The sequence below is a fragment of the Dipodomys spectabilis genome, unplaced genomic scaffold (genome assembly GCF_019054845.1).
Source record: "Dipodomys spectabilis isolate Male_0828 unplaced genomic scaffold, ASM1905484v1 ptg000783l, whole genome shotgun sequence".
In the NCBI taxonomy this organism is placed as follows: Eukaryota; Metazoa; Chordata; class Mammalia; order Rodentia; family Heteromyidae; genus Dipodomys; species Dipodomys spectabilis.
In genome coordinates this window covers 18,804,648-18,827,446 of record NW_024871460.1, presented here as the reverse complement: position 1 = coordinate 18,827,446, position 22,799 = coordinate 18,804,648, and the positions used below count along the sequence as shown (strand labels likewise).

Below are 22,799 nucleotides of genomic sequence, written 5' to 3'. Positions count from 1 at the left end.
CTCTACCACTGAACCACCTTCCCAGCCCCTTCCACATCATTCTTTAGCTATAGATATGGAAACAACTTTTTTGGGTTTCAAAGTTGGCCTGGCCAACAGTCCACTTGTCATGGAAGCTGCCATAGAAGATCGGCCTATGCCCCTCTGATTCTTTTCAAATGAAAAGGAACCAAAATCATTTAGGAGGGGAATAAGAGAGAATAAACAGAGGAGGAAAGAGTAAAAGTAAAAATAAAAATTGAAAGGCCCAAACTCAAAACTAAAACAGTACCAAGAAGTAAAGACTGAAAAGTCACCATCTTCTTTTAGCTGTTCATAGTCTGCAAACTTTGTTAAATAAAGAGACAGAAAATTAAAGGGAATGTGTGGTTAGTGAAAATCCTGAAACTTAGAACTATTGTCCTTGTGTTTTGAGTAAGCCATATCTCTATTTGTTTAACTAATAATGAGACCCATCTAGGTTCAGTTTTGAGTAATAAACTCACCCCAAACTCACTGTCTCTAGTGAGTGATTAAGAGTTGTTGACTAGGTGTTCAGAGAGAAACTCAACTGAGATTCCCTGGCCAATAGGACCTACCATTTTGAGTCTACTTCAGTTCCACAGTAAGTATTTCCTGAATATGAGAGGCAGATGCTTCTCCCTTTCCTCTGTTTCCATTCTTTATCCATTTTATGAACATAAATCCTTGCTAGTTTTTTTAAAAAGTGAAAAATCAGCCAGGTGCTTGTGGCTCACATCCTGTAATCTTAGCTACAAAGGAAGCTGAGATCTAAAGATCATGATTCAAAGCTAGCCTGGGAAAGAAGTCCATGAGACTCTTATTTCCAATTAACCACCAAAAAGTAGAGCTGTGGCTCAAGAGGCAGAGTGCCAGCCTTGAGTGAAAAAGCTAAGGGACAGGGGGTTGGGAAGGTGGCTCAGTGGTAGAGTGCTTGCCTTGCATGCATGAGGCCCTGGGTTCGATTCCTCAGCACCACATAAGCAAAAAAAAAAAAAAAAGCTGGAAGTGGCGCTGTAGAGCACTAGCCTTGAGCTGAAGAGCTGAGGGACAAGCGCCCAGCCCCAGAGTTCAGGCCCCAGACCAGACCCCCCCCCCCCCAAAAAAAAGCAAAGGGACAGCACCTAGGCCCTGAATCCAAACTCTAGACCTTGCATCTTTAAAAAAAAAGTGAAAATGGCAAGATAAAAACCTTCATATATATTATGAAATCAACTGGATGTTTTTAAAAGCATGGAAATGGGTGCTGAAAAGATACTGAAAATGATCATCAGCACATCAGCAGTTGTCTTTGTGGTATGGCAGATCTGTGGCTAATATCCCCTTTCACCTTTTATATTCTTCTACTGCTTATATTTTCATAGTAGATATTATATATTCTTACATACTTGTCCTTGAGTGAGGACAAGATCTAAGATCTACATCACTCAGGGATTAATTTAACATACTTTTTTTTTAGATTGTTAAGGCTGTAGGTGAAGGAAAACTCACTGATGGCCCAGTCAAAGAAAGAGAAGCATTTGGAAATAGAGTTCCAGATGAGGAAGGTTCATTTGAGATCCCTATTCTTTCATCCTTGCAATGTTATCCTTCTAGTTAACCATGTAGGTTCTGCTCTCAAGGCCTGCTCCTAGGGCCCTGTCACGGGTCAGGGTTGTAGATCTCCTTTAGCTCTGTCCCCAGTTCCCATCGCCAGGTTCCCTCAGCTCTATTCATTTATTTGTAAGAAAGTCCCTCTCTACTTTGTCCGTTCCCATCGCCAGGTTCCCTCAGCTCTATTCATTTATTTGTAAGAAAGTCCCTCTCTACTTTGTCCTGACAGAAGTTGAGCCCTTTTTGTCTCCTTGCATTACATTCTCCTTCTTATCTAGCTCCTCGCCATTCTCCCAGGGATTACAGCACTACCTCATCAGAGGTCTGCTGAGATGTTCTGGGACATTCACCCACATGTCCTGGGATGAGTGTGACACCTGAGCTGAGCCTTCCAGGAAGCCAGATGTCCATTTTCTTGGTCCTGCTTTTTGTTTCCAGATGTTTTTCTACTGTGTCTTACCCATCTACCAAGGAGTGAGGACTGGCAGCCCATACTGTCTTTGCCATTCGCCTAGACCTTCTTGGGTCCTGTGTCTATCCCTGAGTTATATTTACTGCGGATCAAGCTGTCATTGCCATGACCATAGCTCCTTACCCGGAGTCCCAACTTCCTCAAAGTTTTCTAGGGTTCCATAAGGAAAATGCAGCCAGCCCAAAAATTTCCTGTTCCCTTCAAAGAACCTAGTCTTAGTGTTTGACTTGGGGAAGCCAGGTGGATATCTCTGTAAAAAAAACGATAGTATCTTCATTATATCCCTGTTTGAAGAGATAGAATCTAGAGTCCAGATTCTGCTCTTAGAACGTTATTAAGTTGTGAATTAATGATGATGGCGTTGACTTTCCTTTTTCCATGGCTGGCACTGTTCTAAGTACTTCACATGGCAAATCACATACAAAATAAACGTATGACATGGGTGGGTAGTGCTGAGAGTTCTAGATTTTACAGACGAGGACACTGTTCATGTGAAATAGCTTGGTTAGAGCCAGAAGTAGTGATGGAAAGATGCAGGATTTGAGCTTGATCATTAACACAATGCATGTGGAAGAAGTAGACCCCAGGCTCTAGCTCCACACAAGTCATTGCAGTGAATCAATGGAGGACTGGATGCAATAAAGACGGCCAACTACCAGGCACCAGTGGCTCATGCCTATAATCCTGGCTATTCAGGAGGCTGAGATCTGAGGATTGAAGTTCAAAGCCAGCTTGGGCAAGGAAGCCCATGAGACTCTTATCTCCAATTAACCACCAGAAAACTGGAAGCAGTGCTGTTAACTCAACTGGTAGAACATTAGCCTTGAGCTGAAGAGCTCAGGGATAACACCCAGGCACAGAGTTCAAGCCCCAGGACTGACAATAAATAAATAAATAAGTAAATATGGCCAACTAAAGAACAAATGTCTACTGGAAGTGGGGTGGGGGCGTTTACCCCAAAGCAGCAGATGATTCATAACACGCAAGAACATGGGCCCAGTGTTGCCAGAGTTCCTGAGTTTTTAAGAGACACTAACTATTGTGGATTTTAATTGTCAATCTCCCTGCATTGAACTAAGTGGGCCAAATATATTACCCTGGTGACCCAGCCACTTTTAATCTCTTTCCTCTGTTTGTGTATGCATCTTTCCATTCTTCCTTGTGACACACACTCTTCTCCTTCAAAAGGGTGAGGGCTACCTACCTGTACAATCTCCAGCATCTCTGCCTTGCTGATGTAGCCATTTCCATCCAGGTCATACATGCTGAAGGCCCATTTCAGCTTCTGCTCCAACTTCCCCCTCGATGTTACACTCAGAGCTATGATGAATTCTCTAAAGTCTATTGTCCCATCTCCATTTGCATCGAAGGTGCGGAAGACATGCTCTGCAAATTTGGAAGCATCCCCATAAGGGAAAAAGTTCCCGTATATTTTCTTAAACTCTTCCATTGACAAATGTCCACTGGGGCAGTCTCTCAAGAAGCCTTTGTACCATTCCTGGATCTCGTGCTCTGTAAAGTCTGTGCTTTCCAACAAGTCCTGCATGACCTCTGGGCGCAGCTTGCTGTTCTGTTTCCCCATCCTGATGGCAAGAATTTAACTGCAGACAGAAAAGAAAGCACATATAATTTTCAGAGCTTCTCTCTGTTCCTTGGGAAAAAGAAAGAAACAAACAAACTCTGTGATAGTCCAATAGCATTATCTAGGTTTTGCAACATTTCAGTAAGCCAAACAAAACAATGGGAAGATGAGCCAGCCAAAGCCATAGAGAAAAGATATCACTTGCCAGAGCCAACCAGACAGCAAAAGATAATAGATCAATGCCTAGGAGAGAGTTAATCACTTTGTTCTGGTTTATCAGTTAGCAAGGGGTTGAGTCTGGCTTTAAGAAGGCTGAGGTTGCCGGCTGCTGATGGTGCATCCCTGTAATCCGAACTATTCAGGAAGCTGAGATCTGATGCTAGTGGTTCAAAGTGAACCCAGGCAGATGAATATGAGAGACTCATATCTCCAAGCAACCAGCAAAAAGTTGGAAGGGGAGGTGTAGCTCAAGTGATAGAGTACCATCCTTGAGCAAAAGAGTCAAGCCCTGAGTTCAAGTCTCACTACCAGCATGTGCATGCTTGTGTACATATGCTTGCACACATGCGTGTGTGCACGCACACACACACACACACATACAAGAAGGTTGAGGTTCTAATACCAAATCCTAGCAGGAAGAATTAAAGAAGAGGAGGAAGAAGAAAGAGACTAAAAGGGAGAACTTAGTGTATTTTCTTGCTAGACTATTTTCATGTGAAGTACACAATGGGTACCACTTGGATAATATAAACAGAGACACAAAGAAGGAAAATAGAAACAAGCCTAACATACCACAAAACACTTCCGAAATAGTTCAGTTACTTAAATCCAGAGTGAATTACTGCCCACTTTGGCTTTAGATGGTTTAGATGATGCTTCATAAAGTTGTTTACCTCCTACAATGGTGGCTTATGAAACTAACTTTCCCTATTAAATTCCAAACAACTTCATATTTGTTTTTACTGGAAGAGTAGTACATGTCCAAAGTAAAAGAGTAAAACAACAAAGAGATGTACATGTCCAAAGTAAAAGAGTAAAACAACAAAGAGATGTACTTAGTTTATACATAACCCTTAGAGATAAACTTTGCTAACATTTTGATGAGTGTCCTTTGTGTGTATGCATACTTCTTTAACTATGCTACTAACAAACATTCCCCAGTTTTACTATTTTTCAACTTCATGATGGTGTGACAATTAACATGCACCCAGTAGAATGCTGCTTTTAAGTTTTGATCACTTCCTAGGCTAGCGATATTTGGTCTAATATTCTTTCTCTACTCTGGACAGCAGCAGTGACTGCCAGCTGTCAGTCATACCATAAAATGGAGGAGAAAGCAGACACTAAATTATGTGCTAGACTGCACAGGATTCTATGTATTTAGTTTCAACTTTCATGCCTTTATCAGGACACAACCCCTTTGTAAGCTGAAGACTATTTGTTTGTGTGTTTTAAGATCTACCCCGACACTTTTGGTTGGGCATGGGGCTTGGACTCAGGTCATGGGGCTTGGACTCAGGTCATGGGGCTTGGACTCAGGGCCTGGGCACTGTCCCTGAGCTCTTCAGCTCAAGGCTAGCACTCTACCATTTTGAGCCACAGAGCAACTTCTGGTTTTCTGGTGGTTAATTGGAGATAAGAGTCTCATGGACTTTCCTGCCCTGACTGGCTTTGAACCAAGATCCTCAGATCCCAGCCTCCTGAAGAGCTAGGATTACAAGCATGAGCCATGAGCACCTGGCTAAAATCTTTCCATTTCTGAAAATAAGAGCACACACCTTCTTGTTCCCTGTTTCCTTAAGCCAGTGTGGGAAGGCAGGCAGCATGGAGGGAGACAGCTGTAAATACCATCTTCCCATCCACAAAGCCAGTTCTGCTGAGGAAGAACAGGAGGAGGTGACACCTGACTTTGAGCACAGTTCTGAAATCTTAGAACTGAGTGTGATAGAGACAAATTTCTTCTCATAACAGAGACTCTGCACTTTGCCTTTTTCTTCTATTGGAAACAAAACAAAACAAAAAGTGAGGCTTAAAAAATGACAGGCTATCTGAAAAGACATCCCGATGGCCTTTTAATCCGGATTGCAGGGTCTGTGCATTGGAAGATATACTCATTTTCATCTGTCTCTCTCCTGCTGCACAGTCAGCCCTGGGCACACAGACACATTTGTATCTCCAGGGCCATCACAGGGTGGTGTCTGGTGAACTAATGAAGGAAGGAGCATTAAGTGAGAAGAAACCACTGGTAGACAGGAAGATAATCACAATACGCAAATATAGAACAGTCCTTTTGGGGAGAGGAGGCTGTGCCCCAGGAGGAAGTCCTGGCTTTCAGCATGCTAATTGTCACGCTAGCTTTCAGACAGTTAAAATTTGGTCTTAGGAAATGGAGAGAGGAGTGGTGGGTGAATGCAGTCGAAATATTCAATGTGCATATGCAAAACTGGAGATGGGCGGGCTGGAAGAGAGTGGGGGGAACATGGAAGGGGTGATATCAATTGAGATATACTGTATCCAAAAACTGACATGTTGAACTGAAACTGCTTTGTACAACTATTAAAGACAATTTAGAGCTGGACACCGGTGGCTCACACCTGTCATCCTTTCTACTCAGGAGGCTGAGATCTGAGGATCGCAGTTCCAAGCCAGCCCCGGGGAAGAAAGTCCTGGAGAGAGTCTTACCGCTAATTAACTCCTCAAAAACCAGAAGTGGAGCTGTGGCTCAAAGTGGTGGAGCACTAGCCTTGAGCAAAAGAGCTCAGAGACAGCTCCCAGGCCCTGAGGTCAAGCCCCACCATCTACTGGAAAACAAAAATGAAAAATATAATTTAAATTTGAAAAGAACTGGTCTTAGAAACACTCAGAGTACCATCTGTATGGTGGTCTCACTGAAAAGAAATTCTTATAGGGCTGTTTTTGCACCTCACATGGCCTATTTCATTTGTAACATCTATAGATCAGGAAACTGGAGCGAAACCTCATGAATTACTGAATCATTTGGCTTAAAGAAATAAACCAGAATCTATTCTTCCTATCTAATTGGAACAGTCATGGTCTTATTTCTAGGGGAATCTAAACAAGCTGACTTGTTATTCTGAGTTAGGAACGGGAGTTCAACGTTGGTCATGATTTTTCTCAGAGGCAGATATCCTCTGAAGGGCAGGAAGAATGAACATCTTGTCCTACAATGGGCAACTGGCATGACCAAAAGTCCAGGGGAACCCCCCCAGCAAACTCCTCTATACAAGAGCAAAATTAAACTACAAATCCAAATGGAGCGTAGAATAGAATTTATAAACTAAGCATTGAAATAACATTCATTTCCCTTTTGTGTTCTGGTACATTTTTTGGGAAGAAAATAAAACTGAAGAGGCTGGTTTGTGTATAAGAATTTTCAAAACTGTCATTTAGTTGCTAAGGTGGCAATTTGCCCTAGGCAAGAATTCAGAAACATGAGGTAATACATAATACATGAGCTTACAGAGCTCCAAAAACACTTAATGGAATTTGCGAGTGATTTCAGGTTTTCCTTTTGGGAAGTTCTTTAAACTATAGTTCTTTGGGGGTGGTGCTCAGTCAACTCTCCATTATTACAATTTCATTATATGCAAATCACCTGTATCTGGCCTTGGGGCATAGAATATTGTTATTCTGATATTTCAGTCTACTTTAAAAAATGATTTGCTCCCAAGCATGATTTCTTCAAATTTCACCTAAGTTCCTTTCCCAACATTTAACAAGTACTTCTCTCATTTATTAGCTATTTTGCACTAGAAGCAAATTGGACACATTTTGGCTGTGTCTCCCACTGATTTGTGTGCTGCTATTTTTCAGTAAACAGTAATTAAACCACATTTACAAAATCATTAGCACAGAAAGGCTGGAACACAAACAAGGCAGAAGAGCACAGAATAAGTTGTTTTGGAAGTGTTTGCAATTTAGTCCAGAATTTATTTCAGTAGATAACTACAAATACTTTACCAAGAAGGATGATTGCACTTGAGCACACCATCTGCAACTGGTTAGACTACACAACTCTCCAGGGACCAGTGGCTCATGCCTGTAATCCTAGCTACTCAGGAGGCTGAGGCCTAAGGAGCATAGTTCCAAGCCAGCCTGGGCAGAAAAAGTTTGGTGAAATCTTATCACCAATAAACCACCAAAAAGCTGGAAATGGAGCTATGGCTAAGTGGTAGAGCACCAATATTGAGAGAAAAATCTAAGGGATAGCACCCTGAATTCAAGTCCTAGCACTCTCTCTGTCTCTGTCTCTGTCTGTCTCTGTCTCTCTCTCTCTGTCTCTCTCTCTCTCTTACACACACACACACACACACACACACACACACACACACACACACGTCTCCAGGAATGGGCCACAAAGTTTTGCTCCTTGGATGTAAGAAGAGGAATGCCTGACAATATCGTTATCTTTTTGAAACTATTTATTTTTGCCTGCTTGAGTTATGGATGCCAGAGAATAATAATGTATTACTTAGAAGTCAAAAGTTGTACATTAATACCAGGTGCTGGTGGCTCACATGTGTAATACTAGCTACTCAGGAGGTTGAGATCTTTGGATTTCAGTTTGAAGGCAGCCTGGGTAGAAAACTTCCTGTGAGACTCTTATTAACCACTCAAAATCTGGAAGTGGTGCTGTGGCTTAAGTGGTAGAGAACTAACCTTGAGCACAAAGAGGCTCAGGGACAGCACCCAAGTCCCAAGTTCAAACCCCACAACTGACAAAAAAAAAAGTAAATCAGGTGAAACATACTATCCCTCCTTTTTTTTTTCTTGTAGTACTGAGATTTGAACTAAGGGCCTCCTTCTATTTGCTAGGCAACTCTACTACTTGAATCATGCCCCCAACTCTTTTGCTTGTCATTGTTTTTCAGATAGCATCTGGCTAACTTTGTCCTGGCTGATCTCCCTACCTCCATCTTCTGCGTAGCTGAGAATACAGGGCACTCCATCATGCCTTGCCCTCTCAAATCCTTTCCAGTACTCCATCCCCTCATTAAAAACATTGATTTGTGAACAGAATGGGGAATGCTAAGGACATGAATTTAAAAACATTTGAGCTCAAAGTCTGTCTCTGTTGTTTACTAGCTGATGAGTAAGTCACTTAATTTTGGGGGTGTTTCCCACTTTTTCATCTGTAAAAGAAACTGGGCACTATGAGTACATATCTCATGACAACCAAATGGGATGATCATATGTGCAAATGCCCACTATGGAGTTAGGGCTAGACTCAGTCAGTGAAGGCAGCACGTTATCTTTGGTTGTTGCTGTGGTTTGGATGTGGTTTGATTCCACCAAAGACTCATGTGTTGGAAGCTTGGCTCTGGTGAGGCTCCTGGTATTAGCCACAAAGAGTTGAAGCCTAATGGCTTCAAGGCTGTGAGGACTCCATTCATGAATAAAGACACCTGTCTGAGGCAGGTGTCATGGACTAGGATTAGATTAATTCCCCGGAGAGTGGGCTGTTCTAAAAGATCCTGTCTGGCTCCTTGTTTCTTTCTCCCTATCCTGCTCTGTGATATCTCTCCATGCCACATGTGTTCCGGCCATGATGTCCTCTGCTATATTATGATAGAGCCTGAAGTCCTTACCAGTCACAAAAATGGGGCCACTTGGCCATAAGCTTTCAATCTAGAAAACTGTGAGCTAAAGGAAACATATTTCTTTTCCGTATAAAGTGTTTAGCAGCAGGAATTTTGTTATGGCAAACTAAAATAGTCTAAGATAATGGTCCTTCACATATTATTCTACTGAACCTTCACAGCCGCTCTATGGATGTGGGAGGTTAGGCTTTCTCCAGTTTGTAAGCAAATAAATGAAAACTCAAAGTGATGAAGTAGCATCTCCCAAATCATACAGCTTGTGAATTAGAAGGCCACGTTGTGACCTTGGGTTGCTGCTTGGCTATCTACTGGGTTTTCCCTGTGTTCTACGATGAACAAAGCATAGGCAGAAAATAAGACAACAGCTCCATAAGGCAAGAGAGAAGAGAAAATCTTCTCCCCTTAATGGCTTCATTCCCAAATGGGCATGACATGTCTATCAGGATTGAGGCTTGACTCAAAGTTCTGAGACTCATCGTGGAATAAACAGACAAAACTCCCTTTTCTCCTGGAACATTCAGTCCAGTGACAAGAGACATATAAAAAATAATATAAAAATAAGAATAGCCTGGTGCTGGTTGCTCAAGCCTGTAATACTCAGGAGGCTGAGATCTAAGGATAATGGTTCAAAGCAAACCAAAGCAGCAAAGTCTATGAGACTTCCTCCCCCCCACCAAACAAACAAACAAAAACAAAACCCAGAAGCAGAGCTGTGGCTCAAGTAATAGAGCACTAGCCTCAAGCTGAAAAAGTTCAGGGACAATGACCAAGCCCTGAGTTCAAGCCCAGGACCAGCCCCCCCCCCAAAAGCAAAATGTTAGAAGGACATGGGCTATAGAGAAGGATAAAGAAGAGAAGAGTTTGGGGGACAGCTGGACAGAAAACGCATACTACAACTGGAATAAATTTTTGGCACAACTTAGTGGAGATTGGCATCACTTGTCAGATGCATTGTATTAAAATATGAAGTCAACTTTCCATTTAAAAAGAAAAATAAAGAATAGCAATGAAAAATAATGACTCCATGAAAAGAAAAAACAATCAGTGAAGAACCTTCTGGAATGCATGCATTCCCTTCTTTAGGTTTTATATCTGCAGAGGGAAAGATCTGCAGATTGCATTTCTGTGATTCCTCACTAGGTTTTGGAAACCCTGTGACTTCATCCCTCAGAGCCAGAATTATATTTTCCAAAGAAAGTCCATAATTTACCCTGGACAGACTAAATTCAGGGAGAAAGTCTCAAGGCTAGCTTCCCCAAAGTCTCCTAAAATGGAATTCACAAGGTGCTAGCACAGAGCTAGCAGTCCCCAAAAGAAACCAGGTTGATTCAAACATTTGCCTTATTTGGGGCACAGAACCCAACCACTAAGAGTTGTTGTGAATTATATGTGTAAATTATGAAAACACAACTAGAAAATGCTTCCTAAAAATAAAAAGGGAAATTATAAAAGCTATGGACAAAGGGAAACAAGTATTCAGTGCCTAGCACCATGCCTGCAGATAGCTAGTGAGTGGGTGAGGCAAAACCAATAAGCACCTGTCATTGACTAATCAGTGATTTATGGTTATTGAAAAGCATTTTCTTCTGCCAGGAACCCTTCACTCCACCCATGGTGGGGTGCTCTGGCTCATGTACACAGCTCTCCTTACTGGACACAACTGCGCATATTCTCTGGAGGATACAGATTATCCACAAAAAAAACTCCTCCTGTAGGAACCATCAGTTTCTAGCCAGGACCACACCACTTCTACTAACCAGGCCAAGAGAAGGGGGGAAAAAAATCACACAGTGTTTTCTAACCTAATTCTACATCTCAGTACAGAAGTTTGAGTCTTTACTATCGTGTTACCTAAGTTACAGGGACTACCTTATTTGCCTTGTGAGTTTGCCCTCTAGGGCTCAAAGCTGCTAGAATAATACTTACTGTGGATAAGAGGTGAAATGTCTTTTACAAAGTAGAAATTAGTAAGCACCCAAAGATCAGTTAGAGAAAATAGAAAGAGCAAGAGGAAGGAAGGAAGGAAGCAAGGGCAGGAGAGAAGGAGGGAAGAAGGAGAGGAATTGGGAAGATAAATGTCAGGGTGGAAAGAAAGATAAAATGACAGGTTTAAGGACAGAGGTCGGATCATTTGCATGGGGCTTGAACTCAGGGCCTGGGCAATATCCTTGAGCTCTTTTTTGCACAAGACTAGCACTACCACTTGGAGCCACAGCATCGCTTGCGGTTTTCTGGTGGTTAATTGGAGATAAGAGTCACAGACTTTGCTCCCTAGGCTAGCTTCGAAATGTGATCCCCAGACCTCAGCCTCCTGAGGAGTAGCTAGGATTATAGGCATGAGCCACGGGCACCTAGCATGAATTTTTAAGTGTGATATTATAGCACAGTAAGGTAACTATATAACAATTTATTGTGTGTTTCAAAGTAACTAGAAAAGTCTGAAGCTTCCCACCATATAGAAATGATTAAAATTTAGGAGATGAAACTTTGAATTATCTCAACGGAATCATTACACATTGTATGTATGTATATTATATTGTACTCATAAATATATACAAATCCCATATCCCAATAAAAGGAAAAGGAAAATAGACTTTGATTAACCCAAACAAACACTATAGGAAGCTCAGTTAAATCTGAATTTCAGATAAACAACTACAGATTTTTTTTTAACAAACTTACAAGAATTATTTGTTGTTTATTTGAAAGTCACATTGAGTGGAGTCTATATGTTAGCTCTAGTAACTCACAACTTGTCACAGCATTTCCTCCTTCCGCTGTCCTTGTGTTGATGGCTAAAAGGCAGGCCATGCTAATATATCTTGGCAGTCTGAAGATTCCATTTGTGTCAGAATTATATTTATCTACACCATAGCCAGGGGAGGCCAACCCTACATCTGGAGTTGGGAATGAGACTTCTCCCTCCTTCTAGCTCATTGCCTCTTATTCCCATCTAATCTCATAGCAGTAACACATCTCTTCTAATAAAGAGTCTAACTCTAGTGTTTGATGTTTGACAAGTGAAAGCTTTTTATTTGTGGATGTGCTGGCTCTTAGGCTTGAACTCATGGCCAGGGCATTTTTTTTTTGGCTCAAGGCTAGTGCTCTACCACTTGAACCACAGCTTCACTTTTGGCTTTTTGTTGGTGGTTAATTGGAGATATAAAACCCATGGACTTTTCTGCTGGGGCTGGCTTCAAACCATGCCCCCAAATCTAAGTCTCCTGAGTAACTAGGATGACAGGTGTGAGCCACCAGTGCCCAGCTACTGGTAACTTTTAAATCTTATTTCTTTAGCTTTTCTCATGTGGGCTAGTGGAAACAAAGGTTCTGTCCTTGGCCTTCTGGGAGATTCAAAACAGGTAAGTCTCTATCCATCTATCAATTTATACACACTGTTTTACCACCAGCCAGCCTTAAGCCATTGTCCTTTCTCTCTTCTCAAGCTATTTTCAGACTAGCCTGGGAGGCCTGTCTTGCCCTCTCTGGGAAAGCTTCACTGTGTAAATAACAAATTTGCTTACTCATCCTTGCTGTATATTTGTATAGTGTATAAGTTTTGATATTGGAACTAAATTTTGGTTGGCAGTGTGCCCTATTTCTGAAGGATGGTTACAACACCTCTTGATTTCCCTCCTTACTCCATTCACATTTTAGCAACCAAACTACAGAGGCCAGAGGGTAAGGGAATTTCTATTTTGTATTCCTATGATATATACTGAGCATAGTGCTATAAGTGTGTGTACATATACATCAGGTGCTGTAAAAGCATCTTGGTCAATGGTGGCCCCGATATATGAGGGTAGCCCTATAAGATTCTATAGTGACACCGCAGCCACTGTGTTTGTGCAGGGAAAGATAGAAAATAAACACAACAAAACTGATAGTATTACAGAAGTGCACTCTGTGATGCCCATACAACAAGGACATTGCCTAACAAAGCATTTTTCAGAACATACTCTGAGAAATGAGGGTTAAAAGCTGGTTCCACCAAAACAGGAAGGCTGTTCCCATGCTGTCCAAATTACACAGGTGGGTTGAATCTTGCAACACCTCAACTGTAATCTGTGTTCTGTGCTTATGCACTGAGAGTGTCTGTTAGCTCCAACTGGGACTTTCATCAGCAGAAGAAAGTCTTAAGACAGTCACCAAAGCAAGAAGTAGCTGCAACTCTCCAACCACAACCCATCTGCCTTCCCTCTTGCGATTTCAACAAAGAACAAGATTGAAAATGCAGAGGTGGAGATGATCTCACTACACCGGATGGCATTTGCACACCCTACAAGTGCAGAGTTAAATTATGCAACTTCTAAAATACTATCAGTTTTATTGTGCTTATTATCTATCTTCCCCTACACAAATGGAGGCTTTACAAGGTCACAGACTTAGGGCTGTTTCCTTTATTACATAACCCCACTGCTTACAACAAGGCTAAGTATATCATAGTTGTTCTATAACAATCTTGAGCTAAGAAGTGGAGATGTGGTTCAAATTGTAGTAGAGTGCTTACCTAGCAAGCAAGAGTTCAAAACTTTAAAACTCTTGTTGATTGACTGAATTATTAAACTTCAACCTGTTCCCAACTGTAAATTCCCCTTGTCTCACTATATAGTTTATAAAAGATTAAAATAGCCAAGTGCCAGTGGCTCATGCCTGTACTGTTAGCTACTCAGGAGCTTGAGATTGAGGACCATCATGGAGATTGAGTTCAAGTCCCTCTATTGGCACATGTGCACGCATACACACACACACACACACACACACACACACACACACACACACACACACACACACACACACACACACACACACACACACACAGAGTTTAAAACAGAAGCCACTACTTTTACAATCACACATAGCTTATCTTTTAAATCCAATCCTGTTACTCCTGAACTCAAAGCACATGCAAAGCAGTATACCAGCTGTCCAAGACCACAATAGAAACAAAAGCATATGTTTCTTTCTTTCATATATTTTTCAGCAGATCCTTGAAATACTATGAGAAAAGAAAAGGCAAAAGTACATTTATATTAAATAAACAAATGGAGGGTAAAGATTTAAGGGTTCACCCAAGACTTTATACCTAAGGTCCCATGATGGAAGTAGAGCATGGATTTCAGAGCTCCTTGCAGTTAGCGAGGTATGTCGTAGGAGAGGGCAGAACAGATTTAGGATGGCATTGTGTTTGTAGATAGGGATCTGTGCATGTGAGTAAGGAAAGGTCTTCCCGTTTATCTTTGGCGCTCTGATTATCTTTTTCACTTCTTTTTAGGAAAATATGAAAACAGAAGCTTCAAGTTGGGCACTGGTGGCTCATACTTGTGATCTTAGCTACTCAGGAGGTTGAGATCTAAGGATCATGGCTCAAAGCTGGCTCAAGTAGACAAATCCATGAGACTCTCATCTTCAATTACCTAGCAAATAGCTGGAAGCAGAGGTGTGGCTCAAGTGGTAGAGAGCCAGCCTTGAGTGGAAAAGCCAAGTAAGAACATGAGGCCTTGAGTTCAAGTCCTATTATTGGCACAAAAACATACATTCACAGCATGATTAAAATGCAACCAACGGAAGTTCCCTATCACCTGTAAAAGACAAGTTCCTGCATGATGAAGCCAAAACACTTATTTTTTAGTCTGCCTCTGTGGGCCAAGGTAGGTGTACTCATATATCATCCTGCACACCTGCCCCACCCCTTCCTACCAGAAACCACTGAAGGCTTTTCTTACTGGTTCTAAATTCTAATAAGAGTGGCTCACTTTTAGTAAGTGAGCTACTGTTATTTTTTCCTAGCCTTTCTGGTACATCAAACAGCATTACAGAGAGCCTATGGAATCAATGCAAAAAGGAAGTAACTTCTGACGTTTCTAAACCAGTTCAAGGAAGTTTTGTAGAGTCTTTCTGGGATAGCACTACTGAGCTAGGACCACCTGGTGCAATATCAGGTAGAGCCAGTACCCGGACAAGAAGAAGCATCCTGAAGTCTGTGTATCTACACTTATACAATGACCCACTTCAAAACACTCCCACAGCTAGACCTGGAAATGTGTCAACCTCATTAGAGGCAAGTGTAAAGAAAGTTGCTTTTGGCTTTTGTTTTTTTAAGTGAACCCTGTTTGTTTTTTTATTGTCAAGGTGATGTACAGAGGGGTTACAGTTACATAAGTAAGGTAATAAGTACATTTCTTGTCAAACTTGTTACCCCTTCCTCCATTTTTCTCCCATTTCCCGCCCCTCAATCCTCCCCCTCCCCCGTTGTATAAATCATTTCCAACATGTTGTCTTGTATCGCTGTTGCATTGGTTCCCTTCTTGTCCTTTGTCTCACCATTCTGTTGCTCCCTTTACCTTCCCTAAGTCAAATAAATGTATATACAATACCCAGGGTACCAAAACCAAATATAGTGATGACAGGGGATATCCCAAAGGGGGAAGAACATACAAAAGAAACAAAAAAAATCACATAAGACATTAAAAACAACAACAACAAAGAAAAACCCCTTGTGTCCATGTCTTGGAGTTCATTTCACTTAGCATCATCTTATATGGTCATATGTACATAGCTATTGAGCTATTCTGCTCATCTGCTAAGATTATCCTACATGTATACTAATTATTGCACATAAGGGAAACCATGGGACCTATGTTTCTTTGAGACTGGCTTATTTCACTTAATATGATTTTTTCCAAGTCTTTCCATTTCCTTGCAAGTGGGGTGGTGTCATTCTTTCTGATGGAAGCATAGAATTCCATTGAGTATATATTCCACATTTTCTTGACCCATTCATCTACTGAGGGCATCTGAGTTGGTTCCATATCTTAGCTATGGTGAATAATGCTGTGATAAACATAGTTGTGCTGGTAGCTTAGAAAGCCCATGTATTGGGGGAAGATCTTCACTAGCCATACAACAGACAAGGGCCTCATATCTAAAATACACTTAGAACTCAAACAATTAAATCCTCCCCCCAACAAACCTTTAAACCCCATTAATAAGTGGGCTAAAGAAAGACTTCTCTGAAGAGGAAATAAGAATGGCCAATAGACACATGAAGAAATGCTCAACTTCTCTGGCCATGAAAGAAATGTAAATCAAAACAACATTGAGATTCCAACCCCCCCCCAAGTTAGAATGGCTATAATCAATAAATCTAGTAACAACAGATGCTGGAGGGGATGTGGCCAAAAGGGAAGACTAACACACTGTTGGTGGAAGTATAAAGTTGTTTAACCACTCTGGAACGCAGTATGGAGAATCCTCAAAAGAATAAACATAGAGCTCCCCTATGACCCTTTTGGCTTTTGGCTTTTTATAGATTAATTCAACTTCTGGTTTTTTAACCTTAATCTTGCAATATTGAAGGGTTTCTTGGTACACAGCTTAGTTGTTACTATGTCAGCAAATCAAGCTCATGTAGAACTACAGAGATGAACCAGAGGGGCCATTTAAGAGGTGTATTTGTCATGTCCAATAATAAACACCTTAATTAGACAAAGTACACTCACAATATATATGCAGAAGCAAATAGAACCATGATACAAATGGTCAGAACTGACCACCTCAATTTTAGGTCTTCATGGATGATAGATGTGGGTTCAAATAATTGCAGTTAAAAAAAAAAGTAAAAACCGGGGCTGGGAAGTGGCTCAGTAGTAGATGCTTGCCTTGCATGCATGAGGCCCTGGGTTCGATTCCTCAGCACCACATAAGCAAAAAGAAAAAAGCCGGAAGCGGTGCTGTGGCTCAAGTGGTAGAGTGCTAGCCTTGAGCTGAAGAGCTGAGGGACAGCGCCCAGGCCCAGAGTTCAGGCCCCATGACGGGACCCAAAAGAAAAAAAAAAAAGTAAAAACCCAAACAAAATATGGAATTCATAGAAACAATTTTGAGGGAGAAAGTAAAAAAAGAAGAGTAGTATATTATATTGAACTATTCCCATTTGAAAAATGGTGAAGATAAATTGTTCAGTACTTCTTCTTCTTTTCATCAAGGGATTATGATGTACAACATATACAAAATGATACAGAACATTATTCGAGGTCCCTGAGTGAACTTCTTGCTCTTTTAAGAGCAGTACTTTCCATTATGACAAAATTAGGCAAAACAGAATTTGGTTATTTTCACAGAGAAAGTGTTGATAAAAGAACATACAAGGGGCTGGGAAGGTGGCTCAGTGGTAGAGCGCTTGCCTTGCATGCCTGAGGCCCTGGGTTCGATTCCTCAGCACCACATAAGCAAAAAGAAAAAAGCCAGAAGTGCCACTGTGGCTCAAGTGGTAGAGTGCTAGCCTTGAGCTGAAGAGCTGAGGGACAGCGCCCAAGCCCAGAGTTCAGGCCCCAAGACCGGACTCCCCCCTCGCCCCCTAAAAAAATGAACATACAAGTACAGAAAAATACTAGAATTAATATGTCACTGATCAAAACTAAGTTGGATCTGTTTTGTTTTCAAATTAATAGTCCTCCTATGTCAGTCTCCTTATGCTGAGATTATAGGAGTGCATACCCATGTTCAACTAAGCATCCATGTTTTTAAATATTAAAGGGAGTAAACTAATATTTTAATAGTAGTTAAAATTGATCTTTGGCTTTTCCTTATTAGAGTATGAAGATTTTAAAGGGTCTTCACAGGATGTTGCCTGGAACTAATAGCAGGTTCAAAGGATGACATAGAATGGAAAATTAAAGGTATCTGGCCAACTGGTAGACTAGACAGACAATTGCTCACCATAAAAGCCATTGCCTTTCTATTGGAAGAACATAAACTAGTTAAGGCTATAAGACACCAAACATTGAAACTATAGTGAAGGCAAGAGTTGCCTTTGTGTGGAATTACTTAGAAATATGAAGGTGGTTTGAAGATCACTGGAGACAGGAAGTGCATACAGGAGATGCTGACAGGTAGGTACAAAGAGAAAGGATGCTTTCCTCTTGAGCTCCTTCAGACTCCTTCCTATCAGCCTGACCCATCAGTCATATCTTGAGGTATTTTCATTAGTTACAGGAGCCAGAAGAAACAATCTCTTCATGGATTTATGAGGACAGATAATATCAGGACCAAATTATAAAAGTGCCTGGCAAATGAAGCATACAGTCAGGCTCTGGATATAGCTGCTCATGACCAAGTGTTGTGTGAAGGAAGTGAAGATCCCACCTAACACGGGTGCCAGAAGACGTCTTGAAGTCATGGTGCATCCTGGGAAAGCACAGACATAGGTTTGAGTATGTGTCCTCATTTAACCCCTGGGCAAAGGTGGAAAAACACTAGAATGCAAAGAGCATATATGGCTTTGACTTGGAGGCAGTGCCCATGGAGACTATAATGTGTTGCTGGTAGGAATAAAAGATGGAGACTCGGTTCCTGGCCATAACTCTACTTCTGATGCCCCTTTCTCCATTCTTGAACTCTGGACAGGCCTACAGCACAGTGCACACGGAGCGAAGCTGGGAAGCTGGCCAGTAGGGAGCATTAATATCCCTAGATAGCAATTTCAGTTCAGCCTTCATAGTATCTTTCACCTCCACCTCCTCCCAGAGCTTCTTTAAATTGAAGCATTTTAAACATCGCCCTTCCCCCAGAGAATGGTGGCTTTACATTTGCCAACAAAGATTCCCTTGAGTGACTTTCATAACCAACAAGGCAGTGAAAGTAACCAAGAAGTTTCAATTGCAGCCTGCAAGATAGACAGCTGGCAAACCATTGACTTTTTTTCTTTCTTTCTCCTTTTCTTTCTTTTCTTTTTTCCCTTTCCCTTCCCCTTTCCTTTCATTTCCCTTTCCCTTTCCTTTCCTTTTCTTTCCCTTCCCCTTCCCCTTTATTCCCCCTTCCCTTTTCTTTTCTCTTTTCCTTTTCTATTCCCTTCCCTTTTTCCCTTTTCTCCTCTCTTTTTGCTTTGCTTCTTACTTGCCTTGTTTTGGTGCTCGAGCTAGAACCCAGGGTATCTTGGACACTTCATAACTGTAGCCACCCACTCAGCCTTCATGTTTTGATTAAAGTTTTTCCCTATCAAGGCTTAAAAATCTTAGACTCTTATATTGCCACCAATAGTGTAGTAGAAAATCTTAGACTCTTATATTGCCACCGATAGTGTAGCAGAGTTCACTTTTGGCTTCATCCCTGCCAGCATTTGCTATTGTTAGTTTTCTGGATAATGGCCATTCTAACTGGGGTAAGGTAGAATCTCAGTGTTTTCTTTGATTTGCATGTCTTTTATGGCCAGAGATGTTGAACATTTCTTCATGTGTCTATTGGCCATTTTTACTTCCTTTTTTGAGAAGTCTCTCTTACAGTTCTTTGCTCATTAATTAATTGTTGTTTCTGTGAGGGTTTATTTTTGGAGGGGTTAATTTTTTGAGCTCTAAGTGTATTCAGAATATTAGGCCCTTATCCTATATATAGCTAGTAAAAATCTTCTCCCGTTCGGTGGGCTTTAGTTTTAGCTTGTTGGCTATGTTCTTTGCTGTACAGAAACTTTCAAGTTTTAATGCAATCCCATTTAACAAGTCTTTTCTTTGATTTCTTGTATTTCTATATCTTTACCTAGAAAACATTATGGAGGTTTCTGAAAAATTAAACATAGAACTACCTTATGACCCAGCAATTCTACTCCTGGGTATTTATCCACTAGAGAGCAAAAAGCTACAACCATGTTCACTGTAGTACTATTCACCATAGCCAGGATATGGAATCAGCCCAGATGCCCCTCAATGAACAAATGGATCAAGAAAATGTGATATGTGTGTGTGTGTGTGTGTGTGTGTGTGTGTGTGTGTGTGTGTGTGTGTGTATACACATCCATTAGAAAGAATGATATTGTACTATTCATAAGGAAATGGAAACACTTAGAAAAACTTAAGTCAGATCCAGATAAACAAAGGATGCATGGTTTTTCTCATTTTTGGTAGCAAGAATTTGCCTATAAATTTATACGTAAACACATTGGGTGTTATGCAAGTGGTTACAAATGAATTAACTGAAGTATAATAGATTCTATGGAGAGCTCAAATAGTATAATTTTTTAGAAAGACTAAGTTAAAACCTAACAAAATAAGTACCAGGAAATGGCACTTGCAAGAGGATGATTGGGACCAAAGGGAGAAGGATAAATGAATGAAGGGGAAAGGAGGGAGAAGGCAAGAAAGAATTCATTGCATATATCACAAAATTAAGAAAATTAAGGGAAGGGGTGGGTCGAAGGGGTATGTGTGTGGAAATGTTGAAGGGATAATACACATCAAGATTCATTGTATACATAAACCACTTTGTTAAATGGCAAAATCAATACATACCCTACAAAATCAAGAAAAGTGAGGGAAGGGGTGGGTTGGGAGGGTTGGATAAGAATGTTGTGAGGGATTAAATCGATCAAGACACTATATTCATTAACTGCTTTGTTGAGTGGCCAAAAAAAAACTTAGATTCTACACTTCAGGTAGGCCAGGGATCCTGTTCTCTGTTAAGTTTATCTGCAAATTATCTTCATTGACCAGGTCAAGCTTAGGGTAAGTACATATTAGAAGTTCCACTAACCATGTGTCCCCATAGGTATCAGCAGGAAGTTATTCTTGGCAGGAAAAATGACATAGTACTGTAATATCCTGGGTTGGGTGTGAGTGGGTGCCCTAGGCTTAGGAAGCTGGGCCCTCCAGCTACCTGGAAGGTCAGGGATTCATATACCTCCTTCACAGCTCCCCAGTGGGTCTCAGAGCCAGGATGCTAAGTCTTCACTGAAACAACCAAAATCGAAATTAAACTAAACGAATACATCTAGTGACAAGAAATGAGAAAAACCTCCCAAATCTTCCACTGATTCACAATAACTTCACTGCTTTTTTATGGTGCTGTGGGGGCAGTCCTGGGGCTTGAACTTAAGGCTTGAGTGCTCTCTCTAAGCTGTCTTGCTCAAAGCTAGTGTTCTACCACTAAGCCAAAGCTCCACATCTGGCTTTCTGGTGGTTAATTGGAGATAAAAATCTCACAGACTGTTCTACCTGGACTGGCTTCAAACCTTTATGCTCAGATCTCAGCCTCCAGAGTAGCCAGGATTATTGACATGAGCCACCAGATCCCAGCTTCCATGGCTTTTCTTTAAATGATAGATCCATGCCACCACTTCAGCATGTCATCTCTCCTCAACATACACTGAAGCTGGGACTTGTGGAGCTCAGTTTTGCTTAATGAGTGGCAGTTTCAATGATGTGGAAATGGGCTTTGAAATTAGTGACTAAAGCTAAAGTGAAGAAAAATCAGTTAACTGATATATTCTTTTCATCTCCTAAGTTCATACAAACTGTACAAGGTTTTCTTGGCACCTACAAAATGAATCATACTGAAACAAGGAACACAACATTGCATTCTCTCTAAACAATGCAGAAAGGCTAGGGTTAGTTAGAAGCATTTACAGATAGCCTCCATTGAAGGCATTCATTTTTGTAAAATTGTAAAATAATATCACAAGGCAGAATGCCTATAAATCTATTCTTTCTTGCTATTAAGTATCGTCACAACCACCTGCTGCGTGATTCCTTTCTACCTCATTCCAGAGCCGCCTCAGGTGCCCAGGCCTAATGGTCACTCCCTGCATTACTGTTCACATGCCTGGCAATACACTTGATGCTTTTTGCACACAAGCTCACATTGAATCCCTGTACCAAACCTATGAAAAAAGAATAGCTCACCCCATGTCACAGGAAAAGGCATTAAAGTTTTGTAGATGAAGTAGTATCTCCAAGATTTGGTAACTATTAAATGGCAGGGCCACATGTGAATCCAGGCACACTGGGTTCTAACTCCTTGCTCTGACCATTATTTTTTGTCACACAAAGAATGGCATTGGGTCATGAGAACAGCATCCAATGTATGTGATATTGTACATTTTAACCAAGAACACTCATACCTAATGTCTTATTTAAACCTCTACAATTATACTGTGCCTGGAGAAGAAAAGATATTCTGCCAGGACTTAGGTCTCCAGTGAAAAGTTATAGTTCAAAAATACTGACTTTCAGGAGGCTTTTTGGAAGGTAAGGAAAGAACATGGCAGAATCCTGATGTCAGTCTTATGTCTTCTCCTGCTTCCCTTTAGACCCAGATAGTTCTAAAGCCAATGCTGGCTATTACCTCCCTCTGCCAAGAATTGGTGCGGGAAGGCAGGAACACCAGTGTGAGTCAATGAATCAGCGTATGAGGGCTGCTAGAGGCCTTGGAACAGGTTTTCCTTGCCAATAAGATGGAGGGGAGGAAGAAAAAAAAGCCATCTGCAGATGACTGTGATAGCTGAAACTGCTGGGAATCATTTGGGGAGCATAAAATCTTAAGATGAAGTAAGACTGAGGACATGAGAAAAGAGGTATAAAATCTTTGTGGTGTTACTGAGTCAACTGGGGGAATCTCCCAAACTTCAGTTGGCTTAGAGCATACCTGTGGCAAGCCTCAGCTGGAATGTCTGCTCACTTCTGCCAGAAAGAATCCCAGCAGGGACATCGTGGAAATAAGCACCATTACTCATCCACAGATCATCGCCTCCCTGGCCTGCATGCCC

General features: G+C 41.2%; 1 protein-coding gene across 4 annotated transcripts in view; it reads right to left on the bottom strand.

Moving 5' to 3' along the window:
* Positions 1 to 22,799, bottom strand: part of Ncald (neurocalcin delta) — a 377,152-nt gene that overhangs the window by 15,784 nt on the left and 338,569 nt on the right. For all 4 annotated transcript variants that reach the window (XM_042672983.1, XM_042672985.1, XM_042672984.1 and 1 more), the window contains one exon: positions 3,270 to 3,666. In XM_042672983.1, the coding sequence (XP_042528917.1) occupies positions 3,270 to 3,647 (378 nt within the window). In that variant the 5' untranslated portion in view covers positions 3,648 to 3,666. The remainder of the gene's footprint in view (positions 1 to 3,269; positions 3,667 to 22,799) is intronic.